The sequence below is a fragment of the Parathielavia appendiculata genome (genome assembly GCF_033297405.1).
Source record: "Parathielavia appendiculata strain CBS 731.68 unplaced genomic scaffold N657scaffold_3, whole genome shotgun sequence".
In the NCBI taxonomy this organism is placed as follows: Eukaryota; Fungi; Ascomycota; class Sordariomycetes; order Sordariales; family Chaetomiaceae; genus Parathielavia; species Parathielavia appendiculata.
The window spans coordinates 1,562,136-1,586,999 of NW_026944222.1; the positions used below are offsets into that span (position 1 = coordinate 1,562,136).

At 55.0% G+C, this 24,864-nt stretch overlaps 13 protein-coding genes across 13 annotated transcripts; 8 read left to right on the forward strand and 5 right to left on the reverse strand.

Moving 5' to 3' along the window:
* Positions 1-1,204: 1,204 nt before the first annotated feature.
* Positions 1,205-4,130, forward strand: N657DRAFT_662340 (uncharacterized protein; the record flags this gene model as incomplete). The annotated part of the gene is made up of 12 exons (XM_062795137.1): positions 1,205-1,384; positions 1,998-2,191; positions 2,236-2,449; positions 2,493-2,616; positions 2,698-2,753; positions 2,854-2,910; positions 2,949-3,224; positions 3,285-3,390; positions 3,466-3,614; positions 3,645-3,677; positions 3,769-3,828; positions 3,858-4,130. Exons 1-12 carry the CDS (start codon positions 1,331-1,333, stop codon positions 4,128-4,130), a joined length of 1,596 nt encoding a protein of 531 aa, XP_062649760.1. The 5' UTR covers positions 1,205-1,330.
* A 909-nt stretch (positions 4,131-5,039) lies between these two features.
* N657DRAFT_632157 (uncharacterized protein) lies at positions 5,040-5,517 on the forward strand (the record flags this gene model as incomplete). Its single annotated transcript, XM_062791124.1, has 2 exons — positions 5,040-5,103; positions 5,141-5,517. The coding sequence occupies 2 exons, from the start codon at positions 5,040-5,042 to the stop codon at positions 5,515-5,517; spliced, it is 441 nt and encodes a 146-aa protein (XP_062649761.1).
* Positions 5,518-5,569: 52 nt separating this feature from the next.
* N657DRAFT_287712 (uncharacterized protein) lies at positions 5,570-6,404 on the forward strand. The gene is made up of 2 exons (XM_062786632.1): positions 5,570-5,777; positions 5,834-6,404. Exons 1-2 carry the CDS (start codon positions 5,685-5,687, stop codon positions 6,317-6,319), a joined length of 579 nt encoding a protein of 192 aa, XP_062649762.1. The 5' UTR covers positions 5,570-5,684; the 3' UTR covers positions 6,320-6,404.
* Positions 6,405-6,652: 248 nt separating this feature from the next.
* N657DRAFT_614258 (NAD(P)-binding protein) lies at positions 6,653-8,528 on the forward strand. The gene is made up of 4 exons (XM_062790432.1): positions 6,653-7,524; positions 7,579-7,690; positions 7,751-7,926; positions 7,979-8,528. The coding sequence occupies exons 1-4, from the start codon at positions 7,055-7,057 to the stop codon at positions 8,196-8,198; spliced, it is 978 nt and encodes a 325-aa protein (XP_062649763.1). The 5' UTR covers positions 6,653-7,054; the 3' UTR covers positions 8,199-8,528.
* A 6-nt stretch (positions 8,529-8,534) lies between these two features.
* Positions 8,535-9,498, reverse strand: N657DRAFT_670139 (Triosephosphate isomerase; the record flags this gene model as incomplete). The annotated part of the gene is made up of 2 exons (XM_062795526.1): positions 9,159-9,498; positions 8,535-9,122 (listed from the first exon to the last, which is right to left on the reverse strand). Exons 1-2 carry the CDS (start codon positions 9,393-9,395, stop codon positions 8,535-8,537), a joined length of 825 nt encoding a protein of 274 aa, XP_062649764.1. The 5' UTR covers positions 9,396-9,498.
* Positions 9,499-9,683: 185 nt separating this feature from the next.
* N657DRAFT_642757 (Ribose/galactose isomerase-like protein) lies at positions 9,684-10,664 on the reverse strand. Its single transcript, XM_062792400.1, has 2 exons — positions 10,551-10,664; positions 9,684-10,492 (listed from the first exon to the last, which is right to left on the reverse strand). Exons 1-2 carry the CDS (start codon positions 10,587-10,589, stop codon positions 10,034-10,036), a joined length of 498 nt encoding a protein of 165 aa, XP_062649765.1. The 5' UTR covers positions 10,590-10,664; the 3' UTR covers positions 9,684-10,033.
* Positions 10,665-10,920: 256 nt separating this feature from the next.
* On the forward strand, positions 10,921-12,980 carry N657DRAFT_642758 (dihydroxyacetone kinase). The gene has a single exon (XM_062792401.1). It carries the CDS (start codon positions 11,044-11,046, stop codon positions 12,823-12,825), a length of 1,782 nt encoding a protein of 593 aa, XP_062649766.1. The 5' UTR covers positions 10,921-11,043; the 3' UTR covers positions 12,826-12,980.
* Positions 12,981-12,985: 5 nt separating this feature from the next.
* Positions 12,986-14,435, reverse strand: N657DRAFT_287606 (aldolase). The gene is made up of 2 exons (XM_062786631.1): positions 14,241-14,435; positions 12,986-14,170 (listed from the first exon to the last, which is right to left on the reverse strand). The coding sequence occupies exon 2, from the start codon at positions 14,010-14,012 to the stop codon at positions 13,146-13,148; it is 867 nt and encodes a 288-aa protein (XP_062649767.1). The 5' UTR covers positions 14,013-14,170; positions 14,241-14,435; the 3' UTR covers positions 12,986-13,145.
* Positions 14,391-16,320, forward strand: N657DRAFT_642760 (uncharacterized protein). The gene has a single exon (XM_062792402.1). It carries the CDS (start codon positions 14,789-14,791, stop codon positions 16,124-16,126), a length of 1,338 nt encoding a protein of 445 aa, XP_062649768.1. The 5' UTR covers positions 14,391-14,788; the 3' UTR covers positions 16,127-16,320.
* Positions 16,321-17,364: 1,044 nt separating this feature from the next.
* N657DRAFT_642761 (SET domain-containing protein) lies at positions 17,365-19,121 on the forward strand. The gene is made up of 2 exons (XM_062792403.1): positions 17,365-17,615; positions 17,674-19,121. Exons 1-2 carry the CDS (start codon positions 17,613-17,615, stop codon positions 18,631-18,633), a joined length of 963 nt encoding a protein of 320 aa, XP_062649769.1. The 5' UTR covers positions 17,365-17,612; the 3' UTR covers positions 18,634-19,121.
* Positions 19,122-19,302: 181 nt separating this feature from the next.
* Positions 19,303-20,516, forward strand: N657DRAFT_642762 (protein import receptor MAS20). The gene is made up of 4 exons (XM_062792404.1): positions 19,303-19,425; positions 19,504-19,749; positions 19,817-19,917; positions 19,978-20,516. The coding sequence occupies exons 1-4, from the start codon at positions 19,359-19,361 to the stop codon at positions 20,116-20,118; spliced, it is 555 nt and encodes a 184-aa protein (XP_062649770.1). The 5' UTR covers positions 19,303-19,358; the 3' UTR covers positions 20,119-20,516.
* A 24-nt stretch (positions 20,517-20,540) lies between these two features.
* N657DRAFT_567337 (uncharacterized protein) lies at positions 20,541-22,817 on the reverse strand (the record flags this gene model as incomplete). Its single annotated transcript, XM_062788501.1, has 1 exon — positions 20,541-22,817. One exon carries the CDS (start codon positions 22,815-22,817, stop codon positions 20,541-20,543), a length of 2,277 nt encoding a protein of 758 aa, XP_062649771.1.
* Positions 22,818-23,648: 831 nt separating this feature from the next.
* On the reverse strand, positions 23,649-24,672 carry N657DRAFT_632166 (uncharacterized protein; the record flags this gene model as incomplete). Its single annotated transcript, XM_062791125.1, has 5 exons — positions 23,649-23,858; positions 24,053-24,088; positions 24,146-24,242; positions 24,329-24,513; positions 24,625-24,672. 5 exons carry the CDS (start codon positions 24,670-24,672, stop codon positions 23,649-23,651), a joined length of 576 nt encoding a protein of 191 aa, XP_062649772.1.
* Positions 24,673-24,864: the final 192 nt, after the last annotated feature.

The window sequence follows — 24,864 nt, forward strand, 5'->3', positions numbered from 1 at the left end:
GGCTTTTTCCTTTCTCAAACTGCCCTGGAAATCATTTTGTCCCAACATGCCGACATTGCGCCGCGCCTACCATGGTGATGATCCATTAACACAATGGCAACTATATTATCACAATCTAGCATCCAACATAATCACAAGTGCAGTAAATTGGAGCATCAAGTGCCTCCCATGCTTAGGTTTCAGGCTGCTTTTATACTAAAGGACCTAACGTTAACGTTACCAAATATCACATAGGAAGCAGTTGGCCCTGCAACTATGAGATGCTAAAGAGAGGTGTTATGAATCACTCTGGTCAAGTTATAACGTTAAACGACAGAAAATCAATTTACTCCGGCAAAGAAGCAAAAACGAGGTTTTTAGTGAGTTTATTGTGAATTTGATACGGAGTGGTTGGACTTCTTGTCAACAGTCAGCCTAGGTGTCTAAGACGCACTCGACTTCTTCCACAATCCCAGACCAACTGTGGCAGAGGCTTGGCGGACGCTCATTGTGGCAAAGCATAAGGGGATCTGAACTTGCTGCTGCGGCCAAGACTCGAACCGGAGCTCATACTTTTTCCACGCTGCTTCAACCCAAATCAGTGTCATAGCACGTAACCAGTGGCCGATCCGGCAGTTGAGCAATGCACCACGACGAGTAGACGTCCTTGATTCAAACCAGCCAACATGACGCTACCTTACTGACACCTTCATGGTAGCAGCAAGACACAATGGTAATGGAGCACAATGGCCATGCTCTTGAACCTTTCATAGCTGGCTGTGGTATCCATGATTAGTTCAAGGAATTTCTGGAGATTGAAGCCCGATGTATGTCTGCCGTACATCGATGACCTGCTTACGGCTGCGCCGAGTTGAGGCGTGCATTGGCAGAACGCTTTAAGTTGGAAAGGAACCTGGCGAGGAGCAACCAAATCTTGAAAATCAGGATCTGCGTCGTTGCTCCGCACCCCTCAGATCTAACCCAGGTTGTTCCGAGTCGGTTTGTTACACTTCAGTGAGCCAGTGCTGTCGGTAAAGAAGAGGTGATGGCCAAAGAAAGCTAACGTTACCAGGTTAGGTTAAGAAAGTAAAACCGTTGTATTGACACCATGGATAAAAACCAGCTTATTCAGGTGACTCAAATGGGCCTTACATGCCTTATCAAAGTCAGTTTGGAGTCATTGGTTACCTCAGATTGCTCCTAAGTCCACATCGGCCCTGGAGATCAAGGGTTCTCGCCCCTGACACTCTGCCTCCGAGTATGGCTCTAATTCACCTGACAAACTGCGCCCTCCTAGAGCCACAGTCGTCGTTGAGCTGTTTCCCTTCCGCAGTTCGACTTTACCCTTAGAATGCCTGCCACACTGCAGGAAGAACTCAGGTTCAAGGTGACGATTGTCGTGCTGGTACGAGGCCACCCGCGAGGACAAGTTAGACCAGGTGAAGATTGAGCTAGCTGCCGCCCAAAACTGAATATGATGCAATCTGAAGGGCTTTTAATACATGCACATTGGAGATTCCAATACCTCAAAGTTGGACCTTATATGGGTGCATATAGCCTGAGTTTTTTCAATCTGACCAACTCACAACGAAGAGGTAAGTGTTGACACAGTCTCAGGACATGGGATGAGAGATGCATGTGAAGGCAGCCGTGTGTTTATTTCAAATCTTATGTTCACTCCGAGGTGTGGTGAAGCTTTGTTGGGCTTGCTTTATTCCGCCTGTTGCTTTGAGAATTAACATGCACATCTCATTGACTTTCCAGGATCAACTCGCACGCAACATCGGAATCCAACATCTTCTGTAACTTCTGGATTAGTGGGTTGCTTTGATTTTCTGCAGCTTCTGGGTTCATATAGTCCCTCTGCCTAACCAAAAATCCCTTTCTTCTCCCTCACTTAACACCGATTCAACTGAACCCTTTTCTAACACCGGTCCCAGAGCACTTCAAACCCTCCTGCCTGACGTCTGTTCGATGCACCATTGAGACGATTCTCGCCCTCTTGAATACCGCACAAGGCCTTAACCGACGACGAGGCCAGAAACACGATAATCGTCGGAATCGATTTCCGGACGACGTATTCCGGTCTCGCATTTACATGGTTCAAGAAAATCGATCGCGTGGAAGTCATCTCAAGCTGGGACCCAGATCTGCATTCCAGCTGCGACGAAGCGAAGGCTTCGACGGCCATCTCGTTTGGCTCAAAGACAAAGTCGGCTGGGGCTACAGTATTCCTTTCGATGCCGAGCAGGCGAGATGGTTTAAGCTCGTGCTCGTCGCTGACAAGGACTTGCCGGCCGATGTGCGAAAGTCGGCTAAGGTCAAGGGGCCACGCGCGTATCTGAAAAAGCACAACAAGATGAGGGTCGGAGTAGTTGCCGAGCTCCTGCGTCTCCTCTGGAACTACTGCACCCACCGCATCGCCGAGACTGTCAGTCGTAACTTGATCAACTGCTCCAAGTTCCATGTCGTCATTACTCTGCCTGCCAATCTGGCCCAATTATGCCCGCGAGCGGATGCGGGATGCTGTTCGGCAGGCAGGTATGCTCGCGGACTGCACTGCTGGCGAGACCACCCTGGCTTTCATCTCCGAACCAGAGGCTGCTGCTCTGACTACGGGCTCGGAGATGGAAGGACGTTGCGATATCAAGCCAAGATGAACCCTAGCAACTCTGTTTGAGATCTAGCTGACCGGATATTCAACACCTCTAGGCTGAGGACAGTTCCGTGTCGTCGACTGCGGCGGAGGCACCGCGAACCTCATCAGCTATGAAGTGATTAGCATCGCACCGATGGTGGTAAAGGAGTGTGTCAAGGGTCAGGGTGAGTTACTGCGATTCTTCACGGGGCAATCATACCACCATTGGATATTAGACTTACCCATGGTGCAGGGCCCTTTGCGGCGCGGTTTTCGTCGAGACGTTTCTTCAAGTACTGAAGAGAAAGTTCGGCAACCAGGCATGGGCAAGATGGAGGCCGAGAATCGCCACCGACATTTGCACGGCGACTGGGATCACGGTATCAAGCAGACGTATGAGGGCCAGTACATGACATGGACTCTCAACATGCCCATCGAAGTCATGAACATGGAAGAAGCGATGAAGACAGGACGCTTTTTGCCGCCGAAAGTCACGTTTGCAGCTGGCGATACTCGAAGCGCCTTTGACCCTACTATCGAGCGGATTTGCTCCATGGTGGACCAGCAAGTGGCCGGGGTGCGAGTCAAGAAAAATGAGCACCCGAAGGTAAGAATTGTCTGATTGACACTGCTGCCCCCAGTAACTAACAATGAATTACTTTTATAGTACGTGATCATGGTTGGAGGCTTTGGCCATTGCCGATATCTCTTTGCCACTCTCAAAGAGCACTTAGGAGGCAGCATCGAAGTCCTTCAGCCTCGTGCGCCAACCCGTGAGTTAAGCCCACACCCAAGATCTACCTCTATTCAATGGCTTCTGTTGACGGTTACCTGTGACAGGTGGACAGCAATTTGCCGTGGTGCGGTGATGCACGCGGCGAACATGCAAGGCCTTTCATCCTTCTCGGTTGACGTGCAAGCGCGAGTCGCCCGCGTTAACTACGGCGTCATGTGCTACGAAGAATGGTGCCCGGAGATCCGCGATCCAAGAGACAAAGTATGAAGTGAAGATCGGCAGGAGTGGCAGGCCAAGAACCAGATGAAGTGGCTTATTGAGATTGTATAACTGACTCGAAACTGATCAAGGTATTGGGAAGAAGAGCACCTGCTGACATATTGCACAATGGACAGGGCAACGACATGCCTACAAGGAAACCGTGAAATATTCGATCGAGAGCCTGTACGCAGCCGAGAACGCCACCAAGAGAACGGTCTCGCACATCTACATTTCTTATGGCAGCCCCTCGCCAAAGAGATGGGCGCCAGTGATGTCGAAGAATTGTGTATCCTCAGTTGGTACGCGAAGGCCGACATTTCCTCCTTGCCGACTTCTACCAACTGCTTGGGGAAGGTTTTTTGCAAGCTTGAGTATCGGTTCGGAGATGATCTGTGCCGGGGGTCCACTGACTTTGCTGTGTATCACAACGACAAGAGGCAGGGCTCCAAGAACGCCGCTGTGAATAATGCGACCAGGTCAAGCTTGATTCTTCCACTGGAATCCGCGAGTGGCTGAGGTTTTGGGCTAGGCGTTCCTGGGTAGCTACTGATCTTACGGCCTAAGGAGGGAGAAGTTGAGCAAGTGAGCGGGGCCTCCTAGAGAAGGCTTTCTCCCGTAGCAGTCCAGGCCAATGGAAAGTAACTATCTAGGGAGTTTGACAATGATATAATCAGCTACTGAACTAAGGTATCGATTGTTTGTGATTAACTACCTATTTTCACTTCAACCCTTCTAGGTTTCGAGTTCAAATCGCTGCATAACCTCAGTTTGTGGGCACCTTCACCAATTCCAAGTCATCTACCTTTGTTTCTTTTAAGTTCACTGTTTTGACGAACCCCATCCAGATTTGCCGGTTTTTTGACGACTGCTACCTGCTCTGGTGACAGTTTGTCCAGAAACCTCATCAATCATCATGGCGTTCTGCATTCTCCACCAACAGGTACCTTACTTACAACGGCACACAAACACAATCACTCTGCAGCTGGCAGGAAGCGTTGTCCTGTGGTCAGTTCTGCTCCCTCGGCCTACATCCAGGAGTTTCTTTTGCCCGCTTTCAGCAATACATCTCGCGGCCTGTTTGATTCTAATGATTCTCTCCAAGTTTCTTTGGAGAACTTAAGCCGCCTGCAGAAACTGGTGCAGATCTGCTGAAGCAGATTCCAAGGTTTTCTTATTTCCAACACAAGTTCAATTTCTATCCCTATCTCTGCACGGAGCCGCTTCTTTAAAAACCATCCCTAACATTGCACAAGCAATCCGCGGCAGTTTGCCAAATGCCTTCCGATCCACTTGAGTTCCGAACCAGCAATCCTTCCCGCCGGGGTAGATCGAGAACTAGTTGTAGGCAGAGAAAGCGAAGCTCATCAGTCGCGACCATCAGAATGGAAGGCCATGAAGAGAAGCTTGTGCAGAGTCTGCGCCGCTATGGCGGTCTACGGAAAGCTGAGCCCATATCTGTCTTTCGGAACAGCAGTGGCCCTCAGTTGCCGTCAGGTGCAGGTTTCCGGGACGACGAAATCACCCAGACAGGCAGACTAAGCAAGAGCTCTTCACCAGACTTGCTGGAGCTCTCCATGAGAACAAGGCTCTAAACAAAGAGAACGACAAATGGGCGGAGCAGCCCGACAGGCAGACAGCTCGAAAAGAGGCGCTGAAACAGGAGAATAAATCGCTTCATGACGACTTGCTAAGCTATCGGCAGGTAATCGACGACAAATCGTCAAAATGCAGAAAACTGAAGAAGCAGCTCGAGGAATTGCGTCAAGCGTCTCTGAGCAATAACAGAGGCCCGAGTTGGGGGATCGCCAATTTATTCCCGGCCGTGAGGGACGACCAGAGACCGTCGGATGCCACGATCAACGCCGTGCGATCGGATATCGCCGAGTACAAGAAGCACGTCTAGAAACTCGAAGCTGATAACAGCATTTTTCGCCACAAGTGTGACCAGATTCGAGGTAAGATGGTGGCGATTATCCCTAGTCCTTGACCTTCTTCCAGGTTCAAGTTCGCTTGCTAACTCTTCCATTTCAACACACATCATGGCCGAGACTCGCACCCCACGTGCAATACATGATGTCGCCGCCGAATTCCATGAATGGCGAGTCGGATCGGTTGATTTCATTTCCAGACTTGGATCCGCGACGAGCCTATTTAAATCATCCAGTGCGCGCAACTGATGCTACATCTGCTCAGCCCTCTGTACTCATCAGAAGACCAAGCAACTCAAATTAGTTCCGACATGCATAAGCACGCGGTGGGTATCATACAGAAAGCTGCTCAGCTGGCCAGCATTTTTCGAATGTCGAAGGCAGACTTCCATGTCTTCATCACCCGAATCAGTGCGCCGCTGGTCAACCCTCCAAGCTGCGGCTTTCCTTTCGACAACGAGACGATGGAACACGTCAAAGAGGTCCCGCGAGTCAATTCGAAAGACTCCACGCCAAGCGTCGACCGGGCCGTTCCCCCGGCATCTTCAAGGCCAGCAACTCAGAGGGACAAAACTACGGCTCAGAGCGTGTCCTGATCAGACTGCAGGCGCTCTGCAACCTTCACACCGTGCTAACACAATTCTGCGGATTTGTGGAACAGAAGGGGCTCCACCAGGGCGAATGAGTACCGCGTCAGCTGAGAGGCTGAAAGAGCCGCTCAACATGACATGGGAGTTCTCTCCTGGGAACTGTGCGCATACATTGATTTTGTTCTGAAGCGCCCAAAAAGAAAGGGACGTTGTCCACCCGGGTCTCACCTAAAAATTGAACTATCCAGAGGGAAGATGGTTGAAGGGTTCCCGGACTATATCTAGAAAACAGCGATTTCCTTCGGCGTCGGTTTCTGGCTTTCTCTTTTCACACTGTTATTCACGAAGGCGAGGACTTAAGGGGTTGGTTGCTCTTTAGCCGTGATCTTGGCAGTCCCCATCGTGTACAGTACCCGATAGTTGCCCAGGCAACGCCATCTGCAGATCAAGGGAGAGTTAGTATGACGAGACCCCTGCAATTGTTTCGACTCGCCATGTAAACTCGTAAATTGACCGAGTCGAGAGAGATGTAAGAGCAGTTCTCCTTTGTCCAGGCAGTAACCATTAGACGCGCCGAGAGCCTGTTTGCGGATAATGACGATGTTTTGAGCGGGGAAGTCGGCTTGCCAGGGGACCAAATTCGGCCATGTCAGACAATAATACCTGGATCTCATGACGTAATGTTGTGAGTCTGGGCCAAACCGCAAACGAATTCGACATCATGACTTCATGGAAGCCTCGTCGATATTGAACATGCAGGGAGTCTGTGCGCATGAGAGCTCCTTAGAAACCACCTCTACCAACTGACTGGGCCATCGTGAAGCTTCCCAACTCCATACCATTTCCCAACTGAACCTTCAACCCCACTACAACAACTCACACGCAAAATCACTTTACCAACAGGATCACGAAACAACTGAAGATGACTCGCAACGTCTGTATCACGGCAGCCGAGGGCCAAACTGGCTTCCTCATCGCCGAACTCCTCCTCACGGACCAGGACTTTAAGAAGAAAATCGACAGCCTCACTTGTCTCGTCATGGACCCGTCCTCGGCCAAAGCCAAGGAGCTGCAGTCGCTCGGCGCCGTCGTTGTGCCGCACAAGCCGGGCCGCGAGCGCGAGGTGGTCAACACGCTCAAGAAGACGGGCTGTGACACCATCTGCCTGATCCCGCCCGCGCACAAGGACAAGTTCGACATCGCTGTCGAGCTGACCCACGCGGCCAAAAAGGCCGGCGTACAGAACGTGCTGTTGATTAGCTCAGTGGGTTGCGACTATGCCGAGCGCGAGAAGCAGCCGCGGCTGAGGGAATTTATTGATCTGGAGAGCCTCGTGCTGGCCTCCAAGGGCGATCCGAACTCTCCTCTCGGACACTCACCTTGCGTTATTCGGTGAGTCTTGCCCCAGAGTATTAAGGAGTGCAAAGTGTTGATTAGCGTCCGCAGCGCTGGCTTCTACGCTGAGAACCTCCTCCTCTACACGGAACAGGTCCGCAACGAGGGCCTGCTGCCGCTTCCGGTCGGCGAGAACCACAAGTTTGCTCCTGTGGCCCTTGGTGTAAGTTTATCCAGTGATTGCAGCTTTGAGGTATTGTCAGATTCTAACTGACCATGTTAGGACATCTCCTTGGTGGCAGCCCATGTGCTCACTGGTAAGGGCAAGCATGGCTTCGACGATAAGCACCGCGGCCAAATGATGGTCCTCACCGGTCCCATGCTCTGCACTGGCTCGGAGTTGGCGGCGTCAGCCAGCAAGGCCCTGGGCCAAACCTTGGAATTCGAGAACATCTCTGAGTACGTCCCTTCTCCGTCGATGGCCCTCCTTCCGCCGTGCTAACCAGTTCAGGCGCGAGGCGAAGCGAGTCCTCAAGGCCCAATCCGACCTTGACGAGTCAGAGAAGGAGTACATCCTCGAGTACTACAGCCTGGTGCGTGAGGGTAAGACGAACTACATCTCGACCACGGCGTTCCATGACGTTACTGGCCAGCACCCGACTGAGCCCGATGAATTCTTCCGGAATTATGCGGGGGAGCTGCGACCTAAGAAGAAGCTGCGCAGCCACTGAGTGCCGAGCCGGACACGCGAACTCTGGTGTTCATGTATCCCTAAGAAATCCGAAACTTTATGGCAGACACTGGTTACGATCTGCCTGGGCTGGAGCTGTCGGAATGGTAGTGGAACAGGTGTTGGTATCTAATGCATTCATCCATGTGTTCTTAGGTACCATTACCTTCCAGTTATGAGCAGACTCTTTTCAGGTCAAGACAACCTTTGATGAGAAGCCCGGAGACCTATTGGGTTTCAAAACCAGAAACTCCGAGCTGCTAGGTGAAGGTCAATGGTAAGACGAAGAGTCTACGGTAATGCAGTTCTGATGTCATTCCAATGGAACCCTCCCCGATCACCGCGAGGGATAGCGCCAACACCCGTCCACCCTCACCCCAGCAACGTCATAAACCATCTTGACGAACTGCTCCGGGTCATGCGCAAACCTCCCCAGGAACAAACCATCTACCTCGCCGCCCAACCTCTCCCACAACCCCGGCCCGGCCGCACCGCCGTACACAATCCTTGTTGTCCCTGCCCTGCTCTTCACAACCTCACTCTCCCTAACCCGCCTCACCACGCTCCTCACATACTCCGCCCCAGCCGGCTCCGCAGCACCAATCGCCCAGACAGGCTCATACGCCAACACCACCTCCTTCTCCCCATCCACCCCCTCCAAAGCAGCCTCAACCTGCCTCACCACCTCCCTCGCCGCACCGTCCACCCCATCCCCCTCCGCCTGGGCCTCCTCACCAACACAAACAAGCGGCACCATCCCATTCCTGACCACCGCTTGCACTTTATCCCTCACAACCGCATCCGTTTCCCCAAACAACCTCCGCCGCTCGGCATGCCCGACCTCGACAATAGCACACCCCACCTCGCTGAGCACAGCCGCCGACACCTCGCCCGTGAACGACCCGAAATCCTCCGTCGCGCAATCCTGTGCGCCAACAGCAAGTAGCTTGTTCAACGGGACTGGGGCGGCGGCGATGGCGGAGAAGGTGGGCAGGAGCGAGACAAAATCGGGTATGATGAAGACGTCTATTGCCGAGGCGAGTTGGGAAGAGGGAGTTGAGGTGAGGACGGACAGGAGGGAGGCGGTGAAGGATGTTGTGCGGGAATGGGAAAAGTACATTTTTGTTGAGACTGCGATGAAGGGGCGGTTGCCCGAGGTTGGCGTTATTGTTGCTTGAGGTGATGCTGGCGGTGGCATATTGATTGTTTTGTTTGATTTGGGGACAGAAGAAGGGTGCGTTTGTTCGTGAAAAAGGGGTTAAAACACGGGTTGCTGCTCGCTGGCCCCGTTGCGTGTTTGGCCGCCTCTTGACTCGGCGGTCACAATACCGTTTCCGCTGGCCAAGGTCCCTGTGATTACTGTGGTAGATGTACACACCTAAGTCGGTAGCATGTGATAGGAGGCAAATGTGCCAATACAGATTACCTGGATGCTAATGCAATTTAACCGCTAGCGTGATCCTTTGCTGCTGTCGGTCGCGGGTTCTAGTCCCGGCTGTTTTTGTGATGTGGGCCCCGCTCGGCCCGACACCAGCGAAGTAACCACAACACGGGCCCGTCAACGGCACGGATGCAGAGGCAAGTGGATTTCTCCGTATGATGTGGATACCTGTCAAAAAGTCAAAGGATGCAAAAGGGCTGATTCGCTTGGGGAAACGAGTCCGATGTGGATTCACTGGATTGCGAGGCTCGGGTTGCCCTTTTGGGAAATAAGGGGCAGACTCACACAACCAGCCATCGTCCCATCTTGCTTCGTGACAACTGGTCAAACAAAACAGCAGCACAATCAGCGCTGGAGAGACAGGCACCCCAAGTCCTTTCGTATTGCCCTTCATCTCAACACCCCTTGACCTCTTCTTGCCCCGACAAACCCCCTTCCCCCTCCTCATACTGATGAATAGCCGCCACCTTGGCGGCACTTGGACTGCTCTCGTCAAACACATACCCCAACCACTCCTTGGCCAGCCTCCTCGCGAGCTCCAACCCTACCACCCTCTCCCCCATGCACAGCACTTGCGCGTTATTGCTGAGCACGGCCCTCTCGACCGAGAAGCTGTCGTGCGCCGTGACGGCCCGGATGCCCTTGATCTTGTTGGCTGCGATGGCGACGCCGAGCCCCGTCCCGCAGATCAGCAGCGCCCTGTCGCACTCCCCAGACGCGACCAGCTTGGCCGCCGCAGCCCCGATGTGCGGGTAAGCCGTCTTGTCGTCCGTGCCCACGTCGACGACCGAGATGACGCGGGGGTCGGCTTCGAAGTCGGCTTTGATCTTGTTCTTGTAGTTGACGCCAGCGTCCTGAAAGCGCAAATGCTTAGTTGGGAAACAGAGGACGTAACGGGGAACTGTAACTGACATCGCAGCCGATGACAATCCGCCACCTTGGGGAGCTCATGATGCTTTGTCGTTGTATTCCGTAGCCGGCAGACTGTGGTATCGAGGAGCGGGCCGCTTTGTTCAACCAAACAAGTCAAGACGCCACGAACCCAAACTTAAAAGGCATTGTGGAAAGATCGCATTTATCCAAGGCGCCATTCCGTTCCTGGCATTCCGGCAGAACCAAGATTCATCAGCCTGCCAGCCGGGTTAAGTGCGATACGAATCGGATTCATCGTGCATGGCCCCTCGGCCCCCTCCTTCGTGCAACCTCACGCCGGCCCCGCCTCCCGGCAAGTGTTTCATTGGCGTTGCTTATAGCTGGCTGCGTCACAGGCCAGGGGTCCAAAAGCTCACTCTCATTCTCGAACCCAAGCTCGCGTGCGTGTGCCGTGGTCCGACCCTTCTCGAGCTGCCTCCCCGACTTCTTTCTCTTACCCAAGCTTGATCACCACGTCTAATTCAACCCCAACATGTCCAACAAGCATCTCTTCTCCTCCCTGGAGGGGCTCGTCCCCAAAGCCCTCCGGGGTATTGTCGCCAGCAACCCCCGCCTCAACCTCGACGAGACTAACAGGGTAGTGTTTGACTCAGCGACACCCCGCTCGAAGGTCAGCATCATCAGCGGAGGCGGTTCCGGCCACGAGCCAGCATGGGCGGGCTACGTTGGCAGCAACATGCTCGCTGCCGCCGTGCAAGGCGACGTGTTTGCGTCGCCGAGCACAAAGCAAATCCTGGCTGCCGTCAATGCCGTCCCCTCAGACAAGGGTACGCTGCTGGTCATCACCAACTACACCGGCGATTGCCTCCACTTTGGTCTCGCTGCCGAGAAGACGAAGGCCAAAGGGCGGGCATGTCGCATGCTGATCTGCGGTGATGATGTCTCGATCGGGAAGAAGAGCGGGTCGTTGGTTGGACGCCGTGGCCTGGCCGGACAAATCGGGGTTCTCAAGATACTCGGTGCTGCGGCCGCGGAGGGTGGGTCACTAGACGAGCTCTACGACCTCGGCGCGGCCATCAATGGCCAGATCGTCAGCATCGCCGCCACTCTCGACCACTGCCACGTCCCAGGCCGCACCGAACACGGAGCCCTCAACGAAGACGAAGTCGAAATTGGCACCGGGCCCCATAACGAGCCGGGATATAAAAAGCTTTCCCCGGCGCCCACAGCGGAGGGGTTGGTAAAGCAGATCCTGACGTACTGCCTGGATGAGACGGACCCCGAGAGGGGCTACGTCCACTTCAAGCCCGGGGACGAGACAGCGCTGCTGGTCAGCAACTTTGGCGGCATGTCGAATCTCGAACTTGGCGGCCTCGTCGACGAGCTTCTGCAGCAGCTGTTGGCCGACTGGAACATTGCACCCGTCCGAGTTTATGCGGGGTGCTTGGAGACGTCGCTCAACGCGCCCGCCTTCTCGGTTTCGGTTATGAATCTTTCAGGCATTGCCGCGAACAGCGCCTATTCCCTCGACCAGATCAAGGCGTTCCTTGACCTCAAGACCGATACCGCGTGGGAAGCGGTTGCCGGTTGTCAGAATACTTCGCAACGGCGTCCACGCACAGAGCAACTCGTCCAGCCGCCAGCTGAGATCAAGAAGAAGGTGGACGGCTCCAGGGATCTCACACTTGATCCAGCGCTGTTGGAGAGAATGCTGCGTAGTGCATGCGATGCGCTGATCACAGCAGAGCCGGACTTGACGAGATGGGACACGGTCATGGGGGACGGAGATTGCGGTCTCACGCTCAAGACTGGCGCAACGGCTCTTCTAGACGCTATTGACTCAAAGAAGATCGCATCCCGAGGGTCCGCGGTCGAGGTGCTCACCGAGCTGGAGGACATTGTTGAAAGCAAGATGGGCGGCACGCTGGGCGGAATCCTGGGCATTTTCTTTGTGTCCCTGCGGACAGCCGTCGAAGAGAACAGTGCCCTGGCTCAGGCTGAAGGAGCGGTATCGGTGTGGTCCAAGGCGTTGTCAAGCGCGCTGCAACACCTGAAGCAGTACACGCCCGCGAAAGTCGGCGACCGCACCGTCATGGACACGCTGATACCGTTTGCCGAAGCCATGGCAGCAACGAAGAGCTTCGAGGACGGTGTTGCGGCTGCGGTGAAGGGGTCAGAAGCGACCAAAACGATGAAGCCGAGACTGGGAAGAGCCACCTACGTCGGTGCCGGTGCTGAAGGGAAGGAACTCCCACCGGATCCTGGCGCCTGGGGTGCCATGGTTGCCATTCGGGGATTGAGGACAGCAATGTAATCAACTCGGCCATGCATTTTGCTGCATTGGCGCGCGATGATTTAGATAATCTGAATCGTAATTTCCCGATTTAGTGAAGTTTTGGTTCATGATGTCGTGTTGGAAGTTGAAAGCTTGAAAATCGGAACAAGTTCAAACTCCAATCTGTTTCTCTGCGTTGCGCTGCGGGCAGTTTCGGTACTTCTCGACTGTCTGTTTTGCTTCCTAAATTGTTCAAATCAAGCAGATTGCGAACCAGTTCCTGAAACCATCCTTTTTAACAACTTTCCATCTACATCTGAATGCAAACATCTTTTAGGGCATCCCAAGACCTGCTGCGCCTACGCCTTCCCGGCACTCCCAAGCCAGTGCATGTACTGCTCAATGGCCTTCTGCATCTCGTTGGTGCCGGCCTCAATGACGCTGGTCAAGGGCTTTCCCTTCATCACCTCCTGCACCCTCGCATAGTGCTTGTTCATGCCCTTGTTGATATTCACCTTCGTCACCCCGCCGGCCATGCACTTCCGAAAGATGCCCTCATCAAACGGGTCCGCGCCATGCAGCACCAGCCTGACCTTCTCCCCGACCCTCTCATTAATGGCCTGTAGCCGGTCATACTCGAGCTGGATGCCCCGCGGTCCATACTCGCCATGCACATTCCCAAACGCGGGCGCCAGCATATCGATCCCCGTCGCCACAAACTCCTCAGCCTCCTCAGGCGTCGTCAACAACCCCTCCAAATCGGCCGTCTCCGCCACCCCGTCCTCGCCGCCCTCGATCCGCCCGGGCTCCGCCTCGGCCGCGATGCCCCGCTCGTGACAATATGCAACTAACTCGGCCGTCAACCGCAGGTTTTCCTCCTTCTCGTAGTGGCTCATGTCGCACATGATGCTGTCGAACCCGTCCTCAATGTCGGCGGCGCGGCGCACCAGCTCGGGCGTCTGGCAATGGTCGAGGTGTAGCGAGACGGGTACTGACGCCGAGTGCGCCGCCTCGGCGGCTGCCTTGACCAGCGCGTCGCCCGCGTACTGTATCGCCCAGGGGAAGAGCAACACCATGGCCGGCGAGTGGGCCGCCTCGGCAGCGCGGACGGTCGCAATGATGGACTCGATGTTGTAGCAGCACATGCCGGGGACCGCGTAGCCGCCGGCTTTGGCGGCGTTGAGAATCGTCATGGTGCGATTCTGGGCGAGGGGTGGGCGGGGCATGATGGCTGTTTCGTTGTGGGCTGTGTGGTGAAGCTGGTTGTGGGAAGACTCAGAAGAGTGGTGGTTGTTTGAAAGTGAAGCAGTTGTATGCTGTATTTGACGGTGTTGTTTGGTGCTTGCTAATGATGTTGAAGTCCATGGATTAGATATTCTCCGATCTGCCACTCCAAGTTAATTGCTCGAGGCTCATGACCACACACAAAGAGTCGAAGGCGCCTTGACAGGTACCTCGTCAACCAAGGCGAAAGATGCTTCGGGTTTCCCAATTGGGCTTCACCCACTTGAGGCGCCAAGAGCCAAGCCAGTACGGGTATGCATGGGATATTAGCCTGAAAGCGGGAGTTATGTACTGTCTGCGTTGATGGAGAGCTCACTCAACACCATCATTGGCCCCTCTCAAAGCGGCATCAAGCACTCGAGACACATGGGAATGGGAAGCGGGGATGATGGCTTCGTATTTGGGAGTCCGAGATGCGGAGCACCTTCTCGACTTCAACCGGCCGGTGTTCGGCATTAGCTGTGGCGAGTCGGAAGCTTGGTTGGGATGACTCGGTCATCGCCGGCTTTGGAATTTCGTACGGGTTGTTCAAGGTCCAAGTTGCTCAAGGCATAGCTCAGCATTATCCATTAGAATCATACCTACCTTTTGCCATTGACTGTCGTCTGTTGACATTGAGGGGACTCCAAGTACCACTTCTTGAGCCAGCCATCACCGAGGGACGGCCTGCAGCTCAAAACGTCACCCACACAACCACACAGATCGATCACTGTCCACCATGGCCACTGACAAACCCCCCGTCGCCTTCATCGGCCTCGGCGCCATGGGCTTCGGCATGGCCACGCACCTCCTCAAGCAAGGCTACGCCGTAACAGGCTTCGACGTCTGGCCGCCAACCCTCGAGCGCTTCCAGTCCACCGGCGGGCTCACAGCAGCCACGCCCTCCGCCGCCGTCTCGGACAAGCATTTCTGCGTTTGCATGGTGGCCACCGCCCAACAAGCCCAGTCGGTGCTCCTCGAGGGGCCCGACGCCGCCGTGCCGTCCCTCCCGCGCGGCGCCGCCCTGCTCCTCTGCTCCACGGTGCCTTGCGACTACGTCCAGTCGCTCGAGAGGCAGCTGCGCGACATCGGGCGTGGGGATATCCTGCTGGTCGACTGCCCCGTGTCGGGCGGGGCGGCGCGGGCGGCAGAAGGCACGCTGTCCATCATGGCGGGCATGTCGGAGGAAGCGCTGACGAAGGCGCAGCCGTTATTGGCCGAGATGGCGGATCCGGCGAAGTTGTACATTGTCCAGGGCGGAGTCGGCGCGGGGAGTAACATGAAGATGGTGCACCAGGTGCTCGCGGCATGTCAAATCCTTGCGGCAAGCGAAGTCATGGGCTTCGCGAAGAGGTTGGGGTTGGATTTGGCAACGGCGCAGAGGGCGGTGTTGGCATCGGAGGCGTGGAACTGGATGTTTGAGCACCGCACTCCGAGGATGCTGACCGGGTTCAAGCCCCTGGCGAGCGCGGTCAATATTATCGTCAAGGATACGGGAATTATCACGGCCGAGGCGAGGAGGAGCGGATTCAAAGTGCCGATGACAGGGATTGCGGAGGAGGGATACCGCCAGGCGGTTGCCAAGGGGTACGGCCCGGATGATGATAGTAGCCTGCTAAGGCTGTATACCGAAACGGGGCAGGTTGAGACGTCACTGGAGACGGAGGACGCGAAGCTGGCGCTGGTGATTGACCTCCTCAAGGCCATCAATCTCTGCGCAGCTGCGGAGTCGCTGGCGTTTGCTGACGCGGTGGGCCTGGACCTCGACCAGGTACTTGACCTGTGCGCTAACGCGGCGGGAGCAAGCACGATGCTGAAACAGCACGGCCCATCGTTTATTAAGGCCCTTCGGGCGGGAGTTGCTTCCAAATCGTGGGAGGGCACAGAGGGCTCACCAAGTCTTGGGGATGTTGCCGAGAAGCTGCAACGGGCCGTGGAGGAAGCTGAGCGAATCAAGGTGCCCCTGTTCCTAGGCAAGCGGGCGTTAGAGGTGTTGCGTGAGGCCTTGCAGTTTGGGACGACTTCACTCTCTGTAGACGCTGTGGTGAATGTGTGGGCACATCCGGTATCCGAGTAGGCGGGAGATTCTGAGAGGACACTAGGTCATCTCATCGATAACCATTCTGTCTACCGTCCGAACACTCAACCCTTATCCACTCGCTCCAGAACAATATAATAAGATACAATATGCGAAAGTTTGGTTGTGTTCGCTGAAGCTGCGATGGCCATGGCGAGAGCGGAATACGCTGTGAGCGTTGAGACGAAAACTTTTAGAGAAGTTGTACTCGGCAAGATCATGACGGTGCGGTCCGGAGGTCCTTATACAGTGGGGGTCCAAAAGTCTGCGGCACCCCACATCAATTGAACGCGCGACGCGACGCGATGCTCAGCATCTTCAATCTTCCAACAAACAGAACTCCAACCCACCATGCTCAATTTGAACGAAATCGGTGCCAGATTGACGATCGGCCGTCAATCTGGGCAGGAACTATCACCTTTTGCACGTGCAGCCATTGTTGGCGCCGTTGGAGCTGGGGCAAGCCAGTCGGCCGTCGCTCGCGCGTTTGGCGTCAGCCGGGCCGCAGTCCAACTTACACTTCAACGGTTCGAATCTTCAACCACTGTCGGATCTAGACCTAGATCAGGTCGGCCAGAGGTCCTCACACGTCGGGAGAAACGGTATATCATCCAGTTGACAAAGCGGAACCCTCGCCTGTCAATACAAATGCTCATAGACACAGCTGATGCTCGGATCTCTCGATCAACGGTCCGCCGGGTTCTCCGCCATCATCGCATGCGGAAATGGCGTGCACAGAAGAGAATCCCACTGACGAAGGTTGTAGCAATGGATAGATATAAGTTTGCTTGCTTTTGGTTGGGGAATATCGAGGTGTTGATCCGAGTCAGTGACTCTGAAGTTCACCCCTGAATTTACTAACGTCCCTCTTGTCTATCTTCACCGACGAATCGTCCAGACTCAGATTGACCAGCTGATCGACTCTATGCCTAAGCGTGGCTGCGGTTAAGAAAGCCAGGGGTTGGTATACAAAATATTGATGGCTGAAACCTGGGCTCTCATCTGTATGTATCTAATTTGCTAGGCCTTTTGGTAGTGGAAAGTTATGCTGAGATACGTTATTGGGGTGCATCATCAAAGAAATGTGTGGCGGGGGATCTCGATGCGGGCTGCCGCAGACTTTTGAACCCCCACTGTACCATACCAAACGTTACGTTACCAATCCGGTGGATCATCAATTTGGCGGATCAGACTCTGCCGCCAGCCCCACTGCGATTCAATTACAATCCTTGCACCTTTGGCGCGTCTTCAAAGAGCCCCGACGCGTTGTTGCATTGCCATCTGCGACGACTGATGTGCCCAGTTGGCGGAGCGATACTGCAGATTTTAGAAGCTGCTGCATCATCATCGCCAAATTATCGGAAACCATCTGTTGGACATGAGAAAATATCAGCATTGACCGCATCAGCACTCGCGGCCACACCAAACTAGGAAATATGGAGGCTGCGATCGCACCACATTTCTTCAACCATGGGCTGGAACAGGTATGGTAGGAGAGCAAACCAATTCCGAGGACCCATAGAACCAGCTAACTTGTCGACATTTAGTCCGACCCGGAAGAGGAGAAGGCGTGCCACTGGTGCCAAATTCGCTCCTTTGCGACACACGAGTCCATCCCGATCACCATCGTCAACGACGTAAATGACGAGGTAATAAACCCCAACTTCCGCTTCATCGACCACTCCGTCATCGCCGATGATGTGCCCGTAGCCGAGGATTCCTTCCGGACCGGCTGCAGTTGCCAGAGCGACGAGGATTGCATGTACAATACATGTCAGTGCCTCGACGAGATGGCCCCTGATAGCGATGAGGAGAACGATGACGGCTCAGCCAGCCAGCCGCGGCGGAAGCGCTTTGCATATCACTCGAGCGGGCCAAAAGCCGGGCTGCTGAGGGATAGGATTCTACAGAGCCGCGAACCCATCTACGAGTGCCACAAGGGCTGCAACTGCTCGCTCAACTGTCCCAACCGGGTGGTGGAGCGAGGCCGAACGGTACCGCTGCAGATTTTCCGGACCAAAGATCGCGGCTGGGGCGTCAAGTGCCCTGTCGACATCAGGGAGGGCCAGTTCGTCGACCGGTACCTCGGCGAGATCATCACGAGCGAAGAGGCGGATCGGAGACGGGCCGAGTCGACCATCTCGCGGCGCAAGGACGTGTACCTCTTTGCGCTCGACAAGTTCTCAGACCCACAGTCCCTCGACCCCCTGCTGGCGGCACCGCCGCTCGAGGTCGACGGAGAATGGATGAGCGGTCCGACGCGATTCATCAACCACAGCTGCGACCCCAACATGCGCATCTTTGCCCGTGTGGGCGACCACGCTGATAAGCACATCCACGACCTGGCCCTCTTTGCGATCCAGGATATTCCCGCGGGCGACGAGCTGACCTTTGACTACGTTGACGGGCTGGAGCATATGGATGACGATGCGTACGATCTCTCAAAGGTTGGGGAAATGACGAAGTGCTTGTGCGGCACCAAGCGTTGTCGGGGTTTCTTGTGGTGAGCATGTGCCAGGGATGAAACTGGAATCAGGGTGCCGTCAACAAACGGAGCGGAGATGCTGTTCTAGCAGCACCCCGTACTGGTTTGGTTTCATCAGTCATGTGCGGATCTGCTGTGCAGCGAGCAGTGTCTGAGGAGACTCGGAGGCGGGCTCTGTGATGAGATGGAGAGCGATGGCGTCTGGAGGCGCGATCCGCTTGTTGAAGTTCCTGGGGCGTCGGGATATACTCGGTGCCTCGACCCCTTGTTGAAGTGTCTGAGTCCAGCCTACGGGCAGAACAACAGCAGACGGCCGCTGCTGTATCCTCGCGAGGATTGTCTTGTCCCATGGGTCCTTAGTATCAACCAAATCGTAAGGGAAAATTCTCAAATCATTGACGCGCGATCCGTCACATTCGAGAGTCAGGAATGATAGGGGAGGTACGGATCCGTAGGTTGTCAGCGAGATACAAACCGTAAGGTAGTGTGAGAATGGATCCTGTAACTTACTCTGATTGGATAAGCTTGGCAAGCGTCATTGCATGGGTCGAGCCTTGGCAAGGCTCAGCCGGCAACCACACCAGAAAAAGTTTCAAGGGCCGAACACAGCGCACTCAACAGCTCCCTTGCCCGGACAGTCCAGTTCCATCCCCAAACCAAAACAGCTCAACTGCCACCCCATCACGTCCGGAGCCGAAGTTTGCGACATTACGAGCACTTTAACAGGCTCCTACCCGATTGATTACAATGTCGTCCACATCATCACGGACTGCGGCGGTTGCGACCGTTGCCGCGGTTGCTGCTGGTGTCCTTGGTATGCGCCCTCATGCACTCCTCGATTCCGACTCTGCAACATATCGAGTATTAACTGACTGACTCTGGCACGCCACAGCATACGCAGTTTACTTCGACTACCGCCGCCGCCACAGTCCGGAGTTCAGGAGGCAACTGCGCCGCAGCCAGCGCCAGCAAGCGCGCGCCGAGAAGAGCAAGGCCGAGGCCCAACTCAACGAGCAGAGGCAGGCCATCAAGGACGCCGTCGATGAGGCCAAGGAGGAGGGCTTCCCGGGGAGCGCCGAGGAGAAGGAGGCCTATTTCCTGGAGCAGGTCCAGGCTGGCGAGTTGCTGGGCGCCGACCGTACGTCCGATTTCTTTGCTCTGGCACCGAAGAACACCGAGCTGACGCCTATTCTTTGTCGATGCAGCTACCAAGGCGATTGACGCCGCTCTGGCCTTCTACAAGGCGCTCAAGGTGTACCCCACGCCAGGCGACCTGATCAACATCTATGACAAGACAGTATCCAAGGTATGAGCGAGTTGCCATTCCCTTCCGTCGTTAACTCCTGCTCACACAAGCTGTTTGCAGCCCATTCTGGACATCCTGGCGGAGATGATCGCATACGATGGGAGCCTCCGAATCGGCACAAACTACACCGGGCCCGCGGGTGTCGATGTGGCCGAACTGATGCGCGAGATGGGCGCCGTCCCGGGTGTCGGCCTGGACTAGAACTGAACAAATATACCTCAGCTACGGCGCCAGTGATGCTCACGGAGAACTTACTTCTTGTCTGATGTCCGGTCTGGCAGGGCCATTGCTATCACTCCGCCGATCTTCCCCGATAGGGGAACCGCGTGTTTTTGAGCATCAAGGCGAATAGGGCATGGCGCAATGGGCGGACGTCAGATGCATTGTACAATACAACATTGTCCCTCTTCTACTATGGAAGCGGAGGGATCGAATGAGCCAGACAGAGGAAGCTAGCTGTACGAGTGGGGAGTACTGTATACATAAAGCATCTGCGCGCAGCAGGTATCACCCGGGGTACATTTGGCTTAATGACAGCATCAGACGATTCTTCCAGAGACCAAACAGCAAATATGAATCACAATTTGCTCTTCCTTACACAACGGACTTGCCTATATCCCAATCTAGACCGCCTCGATTGGCCGCCCCTTTTTATCCACTCTCTGATCTCTCGGATCAAACCCTCCATTCCCCCAGGTCGCCCACTCAGGGGTCGGCGGGCCCATGTAATCCTCGGGAGTGAATTCCCCATCCGGTCCTTTCTCCTCCAGCAGCTCGAAGAACCGATCATAATCAATCAGCGTATGCCACCTGCCATCCACCCTGAACCGCTCGCTAGCAAGCAGGATACAGCAACTGTGCGCGTGCTCGGCCGCGATCCCATACGCTAGCCCCCTCTTCCGCAACGCCTTCTCCAGCGCCACGACAAAGTCGCACACCTCCTGGTAGAACGGCACATTTGCCATAGTCAGCCCCGCGCTGCTCGACGTCGAGGTGCCGCAGTAGGTCACGCCCTTGACCTCGACAAAGCACGGCAGGCCTCTCTCGACCAGGTCGGCGTACCCCTCGGCCTCGTCGTCAATGTTGAAACCCTTGACCAGCGTCAGGCGGAAGACGGTGCGCTGGCGGACGCGGCGCTCGCGAAGGATGTCGAGGCAGCGCTGGAAGCGCTCCCAGAAGTCGCGGTGCAGCGGGCGGTCGATGCGGCGGAGCGACTCACGGTTGGACGCGTCGATGCTGACGTACAGTTGCGTGACATGCTGCAGCGCCGCGAGCTGGTCCGGGTGCTGGGCGTTGCAGACGAGGAAGGATGAGATGCGCTCGCCATGAAGCAGCCGCAGAAACTCGTTGATGTGCGGATAGAATATAGGCTCGCCGACGAGCGAGAGGGCGCAGTGCCGGATGCGCATGGCCTCAGCGAAGCGCTCGGCCCGGACCCCCGGCACGCCGCGCATCATCTTGATCTTTTTGTAGTGGTTCTCTTTGACCCCGTCAAAGATCAGTTGGGGCGGGTCCACCACCCACCGCCAGGTCGTGCCGACGGGGTTGGTGCCGTGGCGCCAACAGAAGACGCATTTGTTAGAGCAGGAGAGAGATGGGGTGGACTCCATGCATTGGTGTGAATTGATGCCGTAAAAGGAGAATTTGTAGCAGGATCCCCGGCCGCGCAGAGCGGATTTCGTCCAGCGGCAGATCTTGACCCCTGAGTGGGAACCGACGATCGAGTAACCCTGCTTGGTCAGGGCAGCGTAGGTGGGCGAGCTCTTTGGCACCATTTCCTTGATTGTGACGGCGACGGTCTTCTTGGTTACCTGCTTGCCCTCGCTGGTGAAGTCGATGGCGAGTGTCGCTGCTGGCTTTTGGCCGGGGTCGTCTGTCCGTGACATCTCCATGATTCGGCCAATGTCTTCGACATCCTCGATACTGCCAGCACCACGCCCTTTCGTCGCTTTGGAAATGGATACCTCCTCAACGACCACCTCGCCATCGTCTTCAGCCTCCTCCTCGTCGTCGCTTTCCAATGGATCTCCAGAACCTGGGACCCCGTCTCCCAAGCTTCCAGTCCGTTCCAACTGCTTCAAGACGTCCGTTAACCCAGTCCTCCATTCCAACAATCTTTCCTTGCCATCCCGCTTCCAGTCGCCCATGCCAAGCGGGTATGCCCGCTTCCGTCCGGTGAGCTTCGCCATCCACTTGTCGACCTCCTTAGCCTGAAAGCAGAAACCTTCTTCTTCAGTCGGCCAGCCTTCCCTGTCACCAAAGCCAAACACCGAGTACCCTAGAATGGGAGCAAGCGGCGACGTGTCGATGCGGAAGTCGTGATGTGTCTCCTTGAGATGCTCAAGGAAATTGTCGTTTATGCTGTCAATGTTGTAACTCGGGATAGCAAAGAGATAAAAGAAGTCGACCTGCTCGTAGTCGGTTTTTGGGGGTGTGATAAAGTATTCGTCGTAGTCAACCTCAGCCAGATCCAGCACTTTCGGTGGGAGGAATGCGGAGTCGAATTCCTCGTCGTCGGTGCAGCCCAAGGAAGCTGCCAGCTCCTGTGCCAAAGACTTGGTAATCTTCTCTGTGCTGGCCGTCAAGGATGAATAAAATACTAAAGCTTGGATCTTGTGAGCCACACTCCCAGCCTCTCCGTTCCTGCTTGCTCTCCTGCTGATGTCGCCTTTTATCCGTTTCGGCCCTTGCTTTGTCCGACTCTTGCCATTTTCCACCCCTGCGCTTTCTGATTCCTTGGATTTGTCCTCCTTCTCCGACACCTTGGGATTTCCGTCTGTGGCAAGGCTTCCGTTTTGGGCCGATTTCTCGTACACCTTTTGCAGCACCCGCAACGGCTCTCGTTGCTGAGTCGAATGTAAATATGTCCGCAGCAGACTCAGAACAAACAGGGTCGACATGATGATGGGGATTCGGTATTTGTGCCATAGGTCGAGGACATCTGTGAAGGCGAAGGGGTGTTAGTCTTGGCTAGCTCTCCAAAGTCAGCGACATAGCAACACCAGTGCAGGGAACTGACACTCTGCAGTCTCCTCTATCACCGAGGGGCTCACGCCCCGGCTATCGGGAAACATGGCTGCTCAGCGCTCACCGGAGCGATGTGTGCCTTATGCAGCACACCCAAAATACCTTGATGGGAGGCGGGTTGTTCAGTCGCAAAAAGTTTTGAAAAGAACCAACCTGTGCCCCGCATTGTCGCTTAAAGCTTATCATTATCGCCACCCCCTCGCTTTACAGGTAGTCAAAGGTACCCGACCTATGCTTGTTACCTCCAAGGTGCCTGTAGGAGGGGACACCGAATGGCTGTGGTTCAGTTTGGGAGGTGAAGGCTCTGAGCTTACTTTATGAGAGTTCAGAACATTTTTTGAGTTTGTTTGGGGTTCCATTGGAGCAGCAGATATCTCAAGGCATCGAATATAGACCAACCGCTTGTTTCATGGTCTGATAACCACAGTGTGCACACATTCCGAACCATTCGTCGAATACGGAGGGACCATGGGTATCATCGTCTATAGCCATGAACTCAGAAACCGTCCCTCCACACTCTACATCCCTACATCCTCAGTCTGCGACATCTTCATCCTCATCCTTCTTCTCTCCGTCTTGCCCAGCAGGTGAATGAACCGGGCCTCCACTCCCTTGCCCGGGACTATTCCCAACCCATCACCACAAACCAAAGCATTCTCCTCCCCCGAAATCACCTCCACACCTTCTCCCTCCCCTTGCTGCTCCTACTTGGACAACCCCTCATCTTTCCGCCCGATAATTACGTTTCCCGCCACGAGCATCGCAGCCCCCAGCCACCACAGTGGCGGCAGCGCCTCGGAAAAGATGGCATACCCGAGCAAAGCAGTGATTACAAAGTTGGCCGAGGTATTCATGATGGAGACCTGGGTTGTCGAGTTGCCGCGCGCGAGGGCCGTTGTGAAGAGAGTCCACATCTGGAGGTGGTTAGTTCATGCTGAAGGAAATGGGGAGAGCAACGAGATGGATGAAGATGGGACTTTTTCTGATGGTGATGGACTGCATCGGGACACATGCAACTCGTAGGACTGAGGAGACCGGCTGTGTGGTTTGCGGGATACGAAGCAGGTGTCGGGGAGATAGAGAACAATATTTAGACGGCATGACTTACAACACCGTTGAATGCGAGATTCAACCCGAAAAATGTCTGGATCGTGTCAGTCTCTTAAGCAGACTCGATCCTTGCGTACGAAGAAAGACTTACACATCTCACAGCAACCTCAATAACTCGCTCCAACCTCTCAAGTTCCAGCATGCGCGCAATAACCAAAGAAAAGGACGCCGTCAACTCCGTGGTTGTCCTGCACCACACTCAGTATCAGCATCCAACGTTCCCGAAACTAGAACAACCCCCTGGCCAGCCAATGTGGAAGACAAGTGAACTCACAACTTGGCAAAAACACCGTTAAAAGCAGCACACGCCCCGCTGGCCAGCGCAAAAACGATCCACTGATTCCGCTGTGCCCAGCTCCGACTTTTAAGCGATGACACCTCAACCTCATCCTCGGTCGCTGTTGCCGGACGGTCGAGAAACGGCCGCTCTTCATCCGACGGGCTCATCTCGTCACCCGGCTGTTTCTCATTCTTTATTCGCCCCGCAAACCTCTTCTTGTGGTGTACGGTTGAACGAGACTCAGTGGATGGCCCGGTCGTTGTTGTTGTGTGAGGGGAAAGAGCCCTTACAGGCACAGCTCCAGAATCCTGCTTGCGTGGACGGAGTGTTGGCGGCATTGTTGTTGGAGGATGTTGGTCGGGAAGAGTGCAAAGGATTATAAGGTAAGCCAGGTACCTAGGTACCGATAGGCATTCGCAGTTTCGAGAACAATGGGGCCCGGCTCGGGCGGATCGGCTTCCAAGGATCTGTGGTACCAACACTCTAATGCAGTTTCAGGGACACTGTTACGTTGTAGCGCACGCGGATTC